The sequence below is a fragment of the Podarcis tiliguerta genome, assembly GCF_965153285.1.
Source record: "Podarcis tiliguerta genome assembly, chromosome: 5".
NCBI lineage: Eukaryota > Metazoa > Chordata > Lepidosauria > Squamata > Lacertidae > Podarcis > Podarcis tiliguerta.
The window spans coordinates 94,644,395-94,661,389 of NC_139538.1; the positions used below are offsets into that span (position 1 = coordinate 94,644,395).

The following is a 16,995-nucleotide window of genomic DNA, read 5'->3' on the forward strand; positions in this document are numbered from 1 at the left end:
CCTATGGTTTATGAAAAGCCTTTTACGACAATTCATTGGCATCAGTCAAACATGACTTAAGCAGCGATGTTACAGGTTGCTGGGTGACAGCCAGCGAAAATGAGTAGATGCAATAATATTCCTCTGATCCCCTAGCAGAATATATAAGTAGACCTGAAGAGTAACAGCTAGTGTATACGTAAAAGTAATTCTGATTAAGAAAGAAAGAGAAGGGGCTCTAGGAAGCGCCTCTTATTTTAACAATTTCACAAAATGTCCCTCTTCTGTTAAAGCAGAGAGATTTATGCCTTTAATAAATATGGGAAGAAATCAGAGATACTGTCTGCAGTTGAGGGTCAATAAATGTACCAATAAGCCTTGACTTGAAAAGAAAGCATGGGAAAGGGAATAAAGCTGAGCGGGTGAGTGGGGCGGGGGGGGGGCGGGGAAGGGGAAATATGAAGTGTGGGAAACTCTTGCTGCCTTTGCCGGACTCTACAAAGCAAGAGTTGTTGAAAGCCTTGCAAACTGCAATGTGTGGCTGGTCTGCTGCACTTAGATGCCAGGGTGGTGTGTATGCAGCCGTGGTGGAAGCTGCTCCTAACCCAAAGACTTCCATACCATTAGGAGCATTTGAAATCCAGGTTTTAATTTGGGATCTAGATACAAAATGAGAAAATAGTAGTAATCTTGTAGCTACTTTGTAGAACTCCCCTCTCCCCCAGGGTGTGATTTTGGGCACCGCTTTCACATGGCCTTTAAATATTTATCTATTTCAATCTGCTTTTAATTGCTGATGCTCTTCTGGAGTTTTGAAAGTGTGATTGTTCTGCATTTTATCTTTGATGGTCTTTACTGAGGTTTTTTAATGTTGCGGGACGCGGGTGGCGCTGTGGGTAAAAGCCTCAGCGCCTAGGGCTTGCCGATCGAAAGGTCGGCAGTTCGAATCCCCTCGGCGGGGTGCGCTCCCATTGTTCGGTCCCAGTGCCTGCCAACCTAGCAGTTCGAAAGCACTCTCGGGTGCAAGTAGATAAATAGGGTCCGCTTACTAGCGGGAAGGTAAACGGCGTTTCCGTGTGCTGCGCTGGCTCACCAGAGCAGCGATGTCACGCTGGCCACGTGACCCGGAAGTGTCTGCGGACAGCGCTGGCTCCCGGCCTCTTGAGTGAGATGGGCGCACAACCCTAGAGTCTGTCAAGACTGGCCCGTACGGGCAGGCGTACCTTTACCTTTACCTTTATGCTCGTTTGGCTATTCTATTCTGTAAGCCCCTTGGTGAAGGCTATTTGTGGGAAAAGCATACGTTTATAAATCTATACAGTATATATATTTATTTTCATTTTGTGAAATTTATACAGCGCTTGATTGTAAAGAAAATTAACATCCAAAGCGGTTTACAAAAATAATAAAAAGATCAACAATGATGAGAGGCTGAGTTGTTCCACACACAAATTGTTCATTAATGACAAATGTTGGTGTAGCCAACACAACTCCCACAACCCTTGACCATTGTCCATGCTGGTAGGGACAGATGGGAGTTGTAGTCCTATCGCATCGGAAGAGCACAGCACTGGGAACCCAGGATCTAGAGTGAAGGGTGAACAGTGAGGTAGCCAAATTCACTGATGGTACTGAATTGTTCAGGGTGGTTAAAGCAAAAAGGGATTACGAGGCAGGCCAAAAGAATCGGTCCAAACTGAGAGAAGAGGCAGTAAAACGGCAAATTAAATTCAATGTAAGCAAGTGTAAAGTTGTGCACACCTCGGCCCCAAAACTCTTTAATTCCCCATACATGCTAGTGAGAGCTGAACCCACAGTGATAGCATCATGAAGGTGCTAACTTAGCTATATAATGAGATGAAAAAGATATTGAAATATACATTTATTAAAAAACTAGAAGCATTTTTACTTGGCATTGTAGGGGATGATATTAATAGACAGGATTGTAAGTCGTTTTTAAATGCAATGACGGCAGCAAGAATATTATTGGCACAAAACTGGAAGAAAGAAGAATTACCGACAAAAGAAGAATGGCAGATGAAATTAATGGACTATGCAGAATTAGATAAATTAACAGGAAGGATTCGAAACCTGTGGGACCAGAGATTCTTAGAAGATTGGAGTAAATATTTGAACTATTTGAAAAGCAATTGTAATGAACTGCAAGAAGTACTGTAAGGAGGACTACTTGAAATATTGCAAGAAAGACTATGAAAAGAATTATTAGTTAATGATAATTAATAAATGGTATTATTAATCATATCATTATTAGTTAATGATAATTAAAAGTAATAGAGAAATTAAGAAATGCAGAACAAGTGATAAAGAACGGAAAATCTTCAGAGGTTGTTGACCAAAGTCTAAAATATTGTATAAGGTAAAAAGTTATGTTAAATGATTGTTGGAAATGATATGTTAAAAAACCAATAAAAATGTGTGTGTGTGTGTGTGTGTGTGTGTGTGTGAAGGTGCTAACTTAGCAGCAGCAGCAGCAGCAGCAGCAAAAAAAGGCAAATTATGTCAGGGATCATTAAGAATGGGATTGAAAATAGAACTGCCAATTTCATCATGCCATTGTACCAATCTATGATGTGAGAACAGTAGGAGTTCTGCAGACTGAACCTCCAAAAGGGCATTGTAGAGTTGGAAAGGGTTTAGAAAAGCACAAGCAAAATGATTAAGAGGGTGGAACAATTCCTCTATAACAAAGGCCTACAACTTTGGGGTCTTTTTACTTTAGATAAAAAGGGGGTACATGATGGAGGTGCATAAGATGTGTACATGGTGTGGAGAAAGTGTTCTCTCTCTCTCTCTCTCTCTCTCTCTCTCTCTCTCTCTCTCATAACACCAGAACCCAGAGTCATCTAACAAAGCTGAATGTTGGAACGATCAGGACAGGCAGAAGAAAATACTTATTTCCGCAGTGCCTAGTTAAACTATGGAATTTGCTTCTATAACAAATTGAAACGGCTATCAACTAGGATGGCTTTAAAAGATTAGACAAACTCGCGAGGCTGTCAGTGGCTACTAGGTACAATGGCTGCAGGAGGCAGTTCCTATGAATCAGAGGTCCTGTTTGTGAGTTTCCCACAGGCGTCTGGGAGAAGAAGAGGTTGGAGTACATGGGACCTTGATCCAGGAGGACGCTTCTTATGTTTGTTATGGGAAGTCTCAAGGCTGTGAGAAAGCTATAGCCAGATCTCAGCTTTGCAGAAGTAGCCAACTGAAATGTCTTCCAAATGTGCATGGCCTGAAAACGCTGAATGTGGCCTATCTGGATCCATCTTCTGTGGTTTTGATCTAACAATCATGAGAATTTGAGGTGATTTTATGGTTTTCAGAAACCAGTGAAAAGCAGTCTCCCCAATGCTTGCTTTGGCAGTTTGAAACCAGACATGAACCAATAATGGAACAAAACCACAAAGCATCCAGCAAAACCGGGCAAAAGGTTCATACAGCAATGAAGCTGCCAAAATTTCTTGTTTTATCATTCTTGAAGTCTGGCACCATCAATATTTGCGGGCAAACTACATGTTAAGCTCAAGCAACACATTTTAACTTTTAACAATGAGGCCCTATTTAATTTGGAAGAAAATTCACATTTATCATAGAATGCTGTCATTTTATAACGGCTAAAGCAGGCGCATCGGACTCCAGATACTTGAGCTTCCCCCTTATCATCATTAAATTCAAAAGGCAATTAGGGAAGAATCTGTACTTTTTGCCCTCTCTCATTTTCTTCAAATCTCTCCTCAAAACTAACCCCTTCCTTGAACCTTTAGTTATTGCCTAACTGGAGTGAAATGAATCACCAATATTATTAGTTTTGAAATGTCTCTCCCACATTTCTAACTCCAGGCTCAAGTAGCACCATGTTACATGCATCAGTGCATTTTATTCTGCTGTTGCCGCTGCTCAACCTTTCCTCCCCCACCTCTCTCTCGCCTCTCCCTTTGCTAACGTTCAAACTCTACAATCTTTTGAATGCTCTGAAGAAGGATACAAATGCTAAGTTTGACTATTTCACCCCGTCTCCACACATTTAGAATTAAGGGATGAATATTTGAAAGGAGTTGCAATCCTTCTTCAATATTCAGAGTGATGTAAAGAAATCAGCCACACACCACTTTAAACCACCGTTAAGCTGAACTATGGTTTGAATGTGAATGTGTGTATGCTGGTACAGAGGAAGAAAAATCATAGGCACTTTGCTCCTCTATTCCTAGCGGGAACTAACCCATGGTTTGGCTTATCATTAGTAGAAGACATATTGGTACTTTATAGATGGCTGTGTGATAATGAATTTGTATCTTTGCTATGTGTCTGGGAAGTGTGGGGTTGGGAAGAAATGGGGGTGCCTCTTCTATCCCAGCAATCATGGGTTGAGGTAGGTATGGCCCTGGGGGGAGAGAATTCCTTAATAAGAGATGCTTGTACATGGTTCCCTCTTCTTTTTCACCCTGCAGTATCAAGCTCCTGGTTACTCTACAACCATAACACCATCCAGTTTGACTGATCTGTTAGTGAAAGCCAAGTTGGTTCATAATATCATCTTGTTCATCCACAACTTGATAGTGGATGAAGGAGCTGACATAGTGGGTAAGCTGGGAGGAGTGAATCTTACCCAGCCTTGCTTGCCTATGTACTCAGGGCAGAATATGCAAAGACTGGAAGGTCGACTGTGTGTTGACATAGTCCAGTGTTTCTCCAAGATGTGTCCCCAGCTGCTATTGGAATACAGTTCCCATCATTCCTGACCACTGGTTCTGCTAGCTAGGGATGATGGGAGTTGTAGTTCAACAAAGTTGGGACCCAAGTTTTAGAAGCTACTGTGCATAGTCCTCAGATCTTCTATTCTGCTCATCAGGAGACCTCATCATCTGAGGGCCTGTGTCTGGTGTCAGACTAAAGAGAAACAACCATCTTGTTGACTAAGCTGGTAGAGGTGGTCTCTGAATTATTGTCCTGGGGGGTTTTGAGGTCCACACTGAAGCTGCTGTGTTTGGTCTGGCTCAGGTTTTCATGGCCTCTGTGACAACCATGGAGCTGTCTCAAGTGGCCACCAGGCCAACCCAAAGTGCAGGTCATATCCTCAATTTGTTTTTTGCCTCAGTTGACAGTCTGGAAATAAGGAGGTTTCTGTGACTCCATTGTCATGATCAGAACACTTCCTGGGCTAGCAGTACCAACTTCTCCCATAGTAGTAGGGGGCAAATTAGGATGACTATACATTTATGATTTCCAATGGATTGCTGAATACCCTGGAGAATTTCCGGTGGCTAGAACTGGTGGATGCTGAGGCCCACATTTCCCTATGGGACTGGAAGAAGCAGAGGGTGGGAGAAATTATCACTCCTGAGCACCCTCTCTGACACTGGATCACTCCCAGTTATAATGGGGAGGTATATGTGATGAAACTGGCAGCTACAGCACAGGTAGTAGAAGTCCCACAGTGAAGATGACTGAACATTGGCTAGAGCACATAATTGTTCCTACTGTGGTGGCAAAAGCAACAAAGGGGGCCTTGCAGAACGCTTCAGGGTAGTCCATAGGGTGCTAACACCTGTATTGGTCGATGGAGCCTAGGACACCTCAGGGACCGTTTGTGAGTTGCTTATTGGGCACTTTGAGAACAAAATCCCTCACCTTCGTAGCAAGCTAGATGCCATGACTGATACAGTCCCAAGTGAGGTTTCTAAAGCCCCACCAAGCTATGTTTTGTGGGATCTGTTTCAGTTTTCACAGCCTGGCGATGCTGACAAGGTGCTTGTGAGTTGGCACTAAACAACATGCCCTTCGGATCCTTGCCCTTCACCGCTAGCTGGGGTCAGGGGCAAGGGCGTGCTGCTGCTTTGGGTAGTTATGTTGACTTAGGACAGCACTGGGGACCCCCTGACCCACATGCCTAATGAGGCCTACCACGCCTCCCTATTTCACCTAAGAACACTTGCAATTCTTCCTTTCCATCTTCTGACAGAATTCAGTGCTTTTTCTGAATTTGGCACCTTTTCCTGTTACCTTGACATGGAAATTGTGGCCTGACTTTAAATTGCACCTGCAAAGGGAGAAAGGAAGAACTGGGAACACACTCCTGTGCTCCTGATTCTTCCTTTGAATTTTATCTACCTGTGTCAAATGTCATTGTGTGGTAGACGTGTCAGTGTTGGCGTAACTGGACACGGAGGAAGGGGTTGGTTTCCTTCATGATTGTCAATCACTCCGTGTTGGAGATAAGCCAGCAGGTGCATGGTCAGCCAAGCCAGCTGCTATGAAAATGGCACAGTGCCAACTATATAAGTGATTAATGCATATCAGCTCAGTGGGTCCAGGGCCTTTCGAGGTTTGGGGCCAATTCTGAGATGTAAGCTGAAGTCTTGAATTGCTGGAGCAAGAAATACTCTGTACTTGTATATATCTGTATCTGCAAAGTCTACAAGCTGTATGTATATATCAATGTCTGGAACTGTTTACTGAAGCCTTATCTTCTATAGTAGTAAACTATTCTGGACCTTAAGCTGCCTCTGTGTTGTGACCAGAACTGAGAGCAACATCCGCTACATGGGTATCTCACATTCGATTGTCCTCCTTCCTTTTCCCCCATGGCTTTAGATTTAAATATAAAGCATGAGATTTTTATTCCAAGTGTTCATGTATTTCAAAAGATGTACATCTTTGCTACTTTGTGAGTTACTGTAAAATATTAATATAAGTTTATTAATATAAGTATGTTTTGGAGAAAATAATAATATATAAATAAAATTCCCACTCACTATATTTGCAGGCTGATAGTTGCTTGAAACCAGGTAGAAACATGGGTAGAAATAGGAAGGGACAGGAGAAAAAAACTTAAAAGGAGTCCTGCTCCAGCCAATAGCAAGATCTTGTAAATTTAACCCTAATAACCAGCCTATTGCTGACTTGCGCCTCAACTTTTTGTTTTGATTTTAAAACAATAATCTGTAGTCACATCACTTAAGTCACATTTCTGTGTGAATTCTGTCACAAGGGGAATTCTAAACTACACACAACAGATTGTTTTGCAGGTTTAATAGTCCTGCAGCAGAGAATCATAGAATCATAGAGTTGGAAGAGACCACAAGGGCCATCGAGTCCAACCCCCTGCCAAGCAGGAAACACCATCAGAGCACTCCTGACATATGGTTGTCAAGCCTCTGCTTAAAGACCTCCAAAGAAGGAGACTCCGCCACACTCCTTGGCAGCAAATTCCACTGTCAAACAGCTCTTACTGTCAGGAAGGTCTTCCTAATGTTTAGGTGGAATCTTCTTTCTTGTAGTTTGGATCCATTGCTCCGTGTCCGCTTCTCTGGAGCAGCAGAAAACAACCTTTCTCCCTCCTCTATGTGACATCCTTTTATATATTTGAACATGGCTATCATATCACCCCTTAACCTCCTCTTCTCCAGGCTAAACATGCCCAGCTCCCTTAGCCGTTCCTCATAAGGCACTTTGTCAGCTTAAAAGCAATTTGATATTCTTTTAAAGAGAAAAAGAACAAAACCAAATATGGGGGAAACATTGTACTGACCTCTTTGAAGTGACACCATCAGTATGAATAAGGCTCTAGGACTGTGAGAATATGTTTGCCATCTACTTCCCTAATGAAGGATCAGGGAGTAGTGATAAAGCAATATGGTAAGGACAAGGAAGGAAGGGTTTTCTCCATGGCCAGGACTGGAGTAATGAAAACCACAAAAGTCGACAGTCATTCCTGGCCACCTGTACTGATGCACACTTACACACGTTTTTAGAAGCAGGCAAGCCCCCAGATTTACCTCGTCATAAACTGGTCATCTGTCCCTGAAATACAGTGGTGCCCCGCAAGACGAATGCCTCGCAAGACGAAAAACTCGCTAGACGAAAGAGTTTTCCGATTTTTGAGTCGTTCCGCAAGCCAAATTTCCCTATGGGCTTGCTTCGCAAGACGAAAGGTCTTGCGAGTTCTTGCGAGTTTGTTTCCTTTTTCTTAAAGCCGCTAAGCCGCAAATAGCCGTGCTTCGCAAGACGAAAAAACCGCAAGACGAAGAGACTCGCGGAACCGATTAATTTTGTCTTGCGAGGCACCACTGTAATAAGAAAGAGTCTTCTGAAAAAGATAGCAAGGAGGATAGTTAAGGTTTCTTTGGGCTGACTACTGCAGCAGCTGCAGCTGTGGAAAACCTCTACTGTAAAGGCTTTTGATTTAGAGAAGATGCGAGTAAGACGTGTATCCAATCTGGAGAAAGCAGACTGAGAAAGTCAAGATGGACGTCCAATGAAAGTGAACACCCAGTGAAAATGGATGTTGTGGACGTCCAGGGAAGCTGAATGTGGGGCAGATTCAGGACAGGAAAGAGAAAACAGTTCACACGGCACACAGGTGGACTACAGAGGCAGGAAAGGACTTGCTTGCAGGTTTTGAACGGGCACCTGGTTAGCCACCGTGAGAACAAGATGCTGAGCTAAATGAGCTACTGACCTGATTCGTACGTTTTTATGGATTGCGTTATTTATTATTATTATTGTGTGTGTCCACTGTGCCATTTATTTCAAAGCATTATGGGGCTCAGGAGACAACTTGTTATTTGGACAGAGTTCTAAAGTCCCTTTAAAAATGGTTGCCTTCTGGAATGTACCGGGTATTCAAAATCCGCAGCAGTTTTTATTGTCAATCCATGTGCAAAAGTTATATAATTAAGGGATATGCTGATAAGGCGTTAAGCTTTGGAATCTGTTTCTTGGCCTTATTTATTTATCATTTTTTTTTCAGAAACAAAAACTTCTTTTATTTATTTATTTATTTATTTATTAAGGATTTTCTTGTTTTACAGAAGTAAGTGTAATGCCTCGTTGTTTTTTCCATGTAACATTTTTACAAATCCATTTCATTTGTTGAGGCATTAGGGGGAGAAGAAAAGATTAAAAAGAAAAAAAGAAAAAAGAAAGGGGGTGGAGAGAGGGAAGATGGATGGGGATGGGGTCGGGTGGCGGTGTTTCTATTTTGTTTAATGTATGTAGAGTTTGGGGTTAGCGTTGTTTTTGTTGTTCACTTGTGTTCCTTTGGTGGTGAGAGAGGTTGGGGTTGGCCTAGGGTGTGATTGTTTGCTTGTGATTGACTGTGGTGATCTTTGTTTTCGTGTGTTAGTGAGGTGGGTGGGTGTTTTGGATCAGGTTAGCCATATTGATTTGTAAGCTGTTGGTGGGTTATTGTCATTGTCCTGTTGGGCTGTGTATGTGATAAAGGGGAGCCATACCGGGGTGAAGGCGTCTTCTTCTGTTTGTCCCCGTGTCAGTTTCAGTTTATTAGTTAACTTTTCTAGTAGGGCTGTTTCCCATACTATTTGGTACCATTGGTCCATGCTTACTCCTGACAGGTCTCTCCAGTGTCTGGCTATGATGCTTCTGGCTGCTGAGAGTAGGTGGGTTATGAGTTCTTTGTGGTGTAAATGGGGATTGTTGTCTTGGAAGATGTTTAGTAGGGCCAATTCTGGGGTGATGTCTATTACTTGCTTAGTTATTTTACATATTTCTTGTATGGCTGTTGTCCAGAATAGTTGGATTTTGGGACACTCCCACCACATGTGGAGGTATGTGCCTGTGGAGGTGCACCCTCTCCAGCATTTTGGTGAGGTTCCTGGGTGTATTAGCGCTAGTTTCCTTGGTGTTAGGTACCACCTGTAGGTGAGTTTCAGTGTGAGTTCTTTTCTTTTCGTTGATATGGATTTAAAGGGGGGTTTAGACCACATTCTGGTCCATTGAGTGGGGTTAATCTCATAGCCTATGTCATAGCCTATATAGCCTATTATGGGGCTCAGGAGACAACTTGTTATTTGGACAGAGTTCTAAAGTCCCTTTAAAAATGGTTGCCTTCTGGAATGTACCGGGTATTCAAAATCCGCAGCAGTTTTTATTGTCAATCCATGTGCAAAAGTTATATAATTAAGGGATATGCTGATAAGGCGTTAAGCTTTGGAATCTGTTTCTTGGCCTTATTTATTTATCATTTTAATAAAGTGACGTTTCGATCTGAGTTCATCGTAAGGTTGCACGAATTACATTAAATGCAACGGGACTTTTAAATAAACATTCATAGGATTACACTGTAAAAGTCAACTGTCATATCTATTTGTTGTGAGGATCAAACAGGGAAGAGGAGAACCCTGTACACCATCTTGAGATCCTTAGAAGACAAAAGTGGTATATAAATCTAATTAATAAACAAACATGAGTGTCTAGAACAAACTTCTCCACTGTTGCCTCTTTGCAATTCCTCAGCAATAATTAAATTTAAATTTTTGCTCTGAGAACTTAAAAAACTGAAGCCACTAGCCCCCGCCTCTGAAGATGATATATGCTATGCATTCCTACCCATCTAAACTTGTTGCCAGCTGAACTCCCACCTTGAATGATGAATAGACATAAATATTTCTTCATCTGTATGCCTTCCTACAAATTCCTCATCCTTATTAAAATAAAACATCTATGTATAAAGAATCAGTGGATTTTATCATGTCGGTAAGAGGCTTAATTTGCAATAATAACAGTAATAATAGGGGATTGTTCCTACCAGGACAGAGGGAAACACCTGCTTTATCAAATATTTCACATAACTAAAGACCAGCCTACCTTTCAGACAGATGATAAGTATTTAGGTTGCTGGACTTGCAATCAAACATTTGTATTGCAATTGCGGACCATAGTTAGGAAATTGATGTATTATGAGGTGATAGAATTCTGGTACAGTTCAGAATTCTACCGTTTCACTCGGTGCAAAGTGTGTGTACATTGGCTCTAAAAAGAATGGGGGGAAATATTTTGCAATCATGGAATTTACTTGCAACTATTTCTCTGTATCACAAAGAATATTCAGAAAGGCCATTCAGTGGCTGCCAAACAACTGAAAGGAGGCTTCTTTTCATCTTTTTCTTTCAACTGGCAAAATGCTTGATGTTTGTAAGATGAAGGTACAAAAAAATAATAATTTTGTGACACCCTCACTTGCTTCAAATTCTATGACTCTACAAGTAAAGTAATGAAATGCTCAATACAATTTTTGATTGAGCTCCTCAGAAAATGTGTAACTAAAATCAGCAACACAGTGTTGAAAGACTTCAAGGGGGGGGGGGTCCCCCGCAAAAGAATCTGTGGCTGCAACCAACAATCCAAATTCAGTTGCAAATACATGTTTGACAGAAGCAAGCGTGTGGTGAGCCTCTTGCTAAACCTAGAAGAGGCAAGTTGATAGAAGAAACGACATATGGATTGTACACACAATTCACACTTTCATCAAACAAATAGGAATATCCCTTTTTATTTGTACAACGAATCGCAGGAGCAATCATCAATTGAGAGCCTTCTGACTGAGCGGCAGAATACAAATTGAATAAGTAATGATCAATTCTTGAAGGTGTTCATTAACCAATCACCTCATTAAATAGCAACACAATGGGTTTATATTATAACAAAACTGTTCATTTCCGATATTATGTGTTCTGGAGCAAAGAAACGCAAGGCCAGCAACACATTCATCCTACCCTGGACCACTGTTTCCATCCATGTGAGATTGGCCAAGGGAGAGGCATGAAAACCTTTGATTCAGCTTCACCCGGGAAGAAACCCAACCTTGGCAGGTAGCACAGAGCTACTTGCCTACGCAGGTATCAATTTCAAATGATCAATAATCCTGCAAAATGCTGCTTCTATTTTTTAAATGTACAGTCATACCTCATGTTACGTCTGCTTCATGATACGTTTTTTCAGGTTGCATCCTGCGGCGACCCAGAAGTACCAGAAAGGGTTACTTCTGGGTTTCACCGCTCGTGCATGTGCGGTAGCGCTAAATCGCGCTTCGCACATATGCGCCAGATCACGCTGCACACATGTGCAGATATGGCATTTCAGGTTGCGGGCTTTTCATGTTGCGAACGGGACTCCGGAACGGATTCCGTTCGCAACCAGAGGTACCACTGTATGGTGTGTTTTTTTAAAAAAAATTTGAAAGAAAAGTGCCCAAGGGCTCCGTAATGGGGGAGGGGGAAATACTTCCAACAATTCCAAACCATGAGGACATAAAATTATTTCAAGCAAGGGTATAAATATTTTAAACCAAAAGTACAAAAAGAATGACACCAAGCATTTTATACCATTGGAACTTGCTACAAAGGGTAACGCTAAACGATGAAGCTGACCCACTCGGGTCGATTTGTAGTCACAGAAACACAAAAGCCACATGTGAGAATCAGACTTGCAAAAGGTAAATAAGGTTAGTGGCAAAGACTCACCAAAGTCTTTCAACATTAAAGCTACAGTATTAGAGGGTTTTGGGTGGAGAGAGAATAGATTTAAAATGGGAAATGAACTTTTCGATGAAAGATCAGGATTCTAAAACGAATTGTGACCTCAGCAAACAGATGAACAAATTAAAAACAGAAATACTCGAAACACACCCCCGCACCCCCATACACACAAGAGACAAAAGTTGAGAGCACATCAAAGGAAGTGGAAGAAAAGTGTTACCCATAAGTAGCCGCCGTTTCACCCGCTTGTCCACATCAGCTACTGACGTGGCATTGAACTCAGAACTCTCAATTGCAGCCTCATCCTTCTCTAAAACACAAGTAAGGGACAAACATGGAGCAGTTGGTTAATGAAAAGCCCAATTTTCCACTGCTGAAGAAAGTTTCTTAGCCTGGTGCAACCAAGGCCAAGAAGCATGAAAGCACTAAAACCCCATTTAGAGAGTTAATTCCATTTGAAATCCCAGAAATAAATAAAAGTATGCTGGAGGGAAGGAGGGAGTGGAGGAGGAGGGGGGTGGGGAGAAGAAAATGATGATGAAAAACAAAGTAATTAGCCGGCAAACACATATTAAGCTGGTCTCACGCCAGCCATAACACAAACACAAAAGAGAAGGTGCCCCAGATCGGTGTTAATTAAGAAATTTAAATGATAAGGTTTCAATTTCAACACATTGTTAAAAAAAGAAAAGGAGGAAAAGACAATCGAAGTAGCTGCAGGCGGAGAGGTAGGTGGCAGCTTTTGAACACAGCTGGCAACAAGGATACTGAACACAGAAGAGAGCTAAAAGAATCCGGTGATGGATGGGCATGGGAACATGACAGCTTTGTGCATGTTGACACAGTGTATCAAAAACAAAAACTGCATGCAAATTTTAAAAACCGTAAAAACAAACACAAATATATATAAAAAAACCAAAACAATTAAGTTGGGCAGTGCTGGTTGCCTGCTTGTCTATGGAACACGACTAGCTAAACATTCAATGCTAGAAAAAAGATGTCACAAGAATAGTCTAGTAATTTTTAGAAGCATGCAGTTAAGCGGGGGCGGGGGGCATTGTTAGCATAGGACATCCTGCAGGTAGGGTCTGATGTCCTTTATATGGAAAGCTCCTATCCAGCATTAGAAGAAGTTAAGTTATGCAATACTTAGAAATATACCTAAACAATCCGTTTGCAAGGATGGGAACAGATGATGAGGTGAATGAAAGGTCTCATACATGGGGGGTGGGGAAGCAATACAGGGAGCAGAGACTAAGCGATTAAAATAATTTATATGGGATGGAGAATTGCATTTAAAAAGAAAAATACGAAACACAAGTGGGGACTTTTCACATGCAGCAGACATAAAATAAGAGGATAAGTCAAGGAAACAAAGACAAAACGGGTTAGACGCAAGGGTACTTATGTGCCATTGCAGACATTTGCATATTTGCAGTGATGTCCAAGTTACAGACACCACTGAAGTCAGCAAACTGTAGGTAGATAGGAGAAGGAATCAGAAGTAGTGGAGGCAGCTGGCAGGTTTTATTTGTGGTAACGCTAAATGGCTGGGTAACAAGATATTGTTCTAAGAAGAAACCAAGTTCTAGATGGGATCAGGCTGCAATAGAGGCTTTGTTTTGAGGTTTTTCGTTTTTCTTTTAATATTTTTTCCAATAATTAATGAACATCAGGTATCAGACAAGACAGGCAATCAGGAACCATCACCAGAAAGCAGGAATAAAAATGGAAACAAAACAAAAGTTTAAAAAATATCTAAGAGAAAGGACTACTCAGAAGAAAGAGGAGGGTGGAGGACCCAACAAAAGCAGCAATATGCGACTTAAATTACAGGAACAGAAAATGTAATATAAAGTCATATTATACAATAACTTTGCAGAAAGGGAGGGGGAAAGTACAGTTTCCAACAGTTCAACAGTTTTTCTCTATGCCAGACCAAATAAGCATCGCCCTGAAATCAGAGCACGCTCCACTCATTATCACTTCTCTCAATAAAAACTGTACCAAGATTTCCAACCCTATAATGGCTCTCTAAGGTTTTAATGGTGCTTTCAAAAATAAAAGTAGAAGAAACCCAAGAATAAGATGTATGCAGTGAATATTGTAACAGCTATATTGTAAACACAATTAGACTGCATTTAATAAACGTACAAGGGGATAAATCTTTAAGACAAATCTGTTAATTTCATCCAGAGAGCTGATTGTACGGAGCATATGCTTAGCACTGAGGGCGGACTGAATGGTTTCCTTCAAGACTTTAGGGTATCCATAATCAAAGCACATTAAAAAGACATTTAATTTCATCAGCTCAAAAGACTTCAATACACATAAAAGATCGATGGAATTATACAGTTATCCACAGATGTCAAGATATGTTAGATTCACCACAGGCATTCACACACCTTTAATTAAGGAATAAATATTTTAGCTTTAAAGAGGAAATTAATGACTGCTGATTAAGCTATATAGTGATAGCTTGCTATACAAAATTTGTTGGGAAATATTTATCTAAATTTTGTTCACTTTGTACAATTAGATGTGGATCATGGAAAATAGGACTTCTTTAATGTTTTAGAGTCAAATTTTACTCGTAATTTCTCTTGAGCGCTCTAATTTTCACAATGGTTAAGTCTGGCAATCAAAGGTTAAGACAAATACTTTTACAACTTATCTGACATAATTCTGGAAACGCCAAATCAAATTCAGCCACAACTAACTGTAACTTATGAGCAAAATCTATCCAAAGAAAAATGCTTTTAAATTATATGGATTATGGGCACAATTAAGACAATATCTTTTAGTTTGAATAGGGGCTTTTTAAACCCATGCTTGATGCTCCCACTGAAATTAACAGTACTTGGAGAGCTTACCTTTTGTTGGATTATGCCCTTTGAGAATGCTTCAGTTTGTTATACAGTATTTCTCTGCTTTGAAACAGACAAAGAACAGAAAAATACAACTAATGAACCCCCCCCCATCCCACGAAAACTTAAGTACCATACAGCATGATCATGCCAAAACTGTAAATCTCAGATTTCAGCCAGAAAGTTAGGCACATATTGCCTCCACTAAAATCAGTGGGATGTTAAAGTGTGTATCTGTGATTAGAATTATGTTCCATGAATTTTTAAATTTAAAGGGCTTCTAGATTTTGGTGTAAAATCTACAGGAAGTGTTAAAACAGCTTCTTATTAACCGAAGCAATTGCAGTTCTCCCCCACAAATGCATCATACATAAAAAAAAGGAAAGAGGTAAATTCTTGGATTCTGTGCTTATAACCACAATAAAACATGTGTAAAAGAACATCTCAAAGGAATATAGTCTGCTTCCCATGGTGGTGCAAAATTGTCCAAGTGACCACACCATGACAGAAAGCATTCTTTCCATATAATTCTAGCTCTTCTTCCACTCCATTCAAAATCTGTCATGTGTCTGGTCCTCACCAAATCACTTCTTTCTGAAGTTTGAACTCCCTTCTCACACTGCCCAGATGCCCTGGCTGTATTCATTAGTGCTCAGGTTCCAGGATGGAGTTCAGTAGAGTCAGCAGCTATTGCATTAATTTTACCATGAATACACTACAAACTGGCTGAAATAATTGCATGCTCAATATGCATAAAACAGATTTTTTTTTTAAAAAAGAATCTAATTAATAACATGTTCTGCTCCATTTTTTCCAATGAGCAGATATGCTTGGGGGTATTAGAAAAAGTCTCAATTTTAGCAACCGCATGGGTCCCACTCCGCCAGAACCACGTGGGAAGCCACCCACACAAATGGATTCAGGTGATGAATTCTGGTTACATGGTTGTAATATAAATAGGTAGCTATGTAGGTCATGGCATGTTCGAACAGGTATTTTAAACATAAAACAATGACTTTAGCTATCACTTTCTCCCAGTGAAACCATTACTAAAAACTTCTATCGCAATGAGCATCATTTACACTCCTGAGTTTTTAAAAGGAGCAAAATGTAATACTATGGATAGCAGAACAGTCCAGATAAAAACTTCTGGTTCGTGTTTCCTCTATATGAACAGCCAGTGTAAGAGATTGCAGCTGCTTTTTTCCAACATCCAGTAGTATACAAAATACCAGGGAAGAATGCACATATATGGGTTTGTGTACACATGCACACATATCAAGCTATTAAAAAGTGATAAATCCTTAACCAACAAATGTATTACAGCTTTGAAATGCTGCCTTCTATCACTTTTACAAATTTAAACTTATTAGATAAGATCAGGAGTTTATGACCCACTCTTTTAAGCAGTATTTCAATTCCACACACATATTTGTACAATTCAGAGGGAGGGTACTTACCAATACATGTTCGGCCGTCCGAGTGTAGGGCATACTTTTGATGACAACCGCACACAGGTCCCGTATCTGTGTCATCACAGGTGTGTTGGCAGCCTCCATTTCCATAGTTACAGGTTACTAGTTATTCCCCCAAAAGTGTGTGTGTATATATATGTATGAATAAAACAACAGTGAAACCAATTAGTTTTGAGGAGTTCTAGGCACAAAAAATAAGTTCAAGTTGTTGTTGTTTTAAAAAAGCAATACACATGACAACAAAATAGTTATTTCCAAAATCTCCTACCCTTGGTAAGCAGCGACATTCCAAGCAGCCGGTAGCCCCGTGCAGATGGTCAAAGTGTGTCACATGAACAAGTGGGAGTAAGCAGATCAGGATTGTGCCCACCAGTCCATCCC

General features: G+C 40.7%; 1 protein-coding gene and 1 long non-coding RNA gene across 4 annotated transcripts in view; one reads left to right on the forward strand and one right to left on the reverse strand.

The window, feature by feature from the left end:
* The window catches only part of LOC310677773, a 207,748-nt gene that overhangs the window by 141,754 nt on the left and 48,999 nt on the right, over window positions 1–16,995 (forward strand). The window contains exon 2 of the long non-coding RNA XR_014511434.1: window positions 7,929–8,065. This is a non-coding gene — a long non-coding RNA (uncharacterized lncRNA). The remainder of the gene's footprint in view (window positions 1–7,928; window positions 8,066–16,995) is intronic.
* SCUBE1 (signal peptide, CUB domain and EGF like domain containing 1) overlaps window positions 1–16,995 on the reverse strand; it is a 194,684-nt gene that overhangs the window by 75,571 nt on the left and 102,118 nt on the right. For 2 of the 3 annotated variants that reach the window (XM_083440728.1, XM_083440730.1), the window contains 2 exons: window positions 16,600–16,716; window positions 12,493–12,582 (listed from right to left, as the gene is read on the reverse strand). In XM_083440728.1, the coding sequence (XP_083296854.1) occupies window positions 12,493–12,582; window positions 16,600–16,716 (207 nt within the window). The remainder of the gene's footprint in view (window positions 1–12,492; window positions 12,583–16,599; window positions 16,717–16,995) is intronic. The other variant, XM_083440729.1, reaches the window with a different exon arrangement.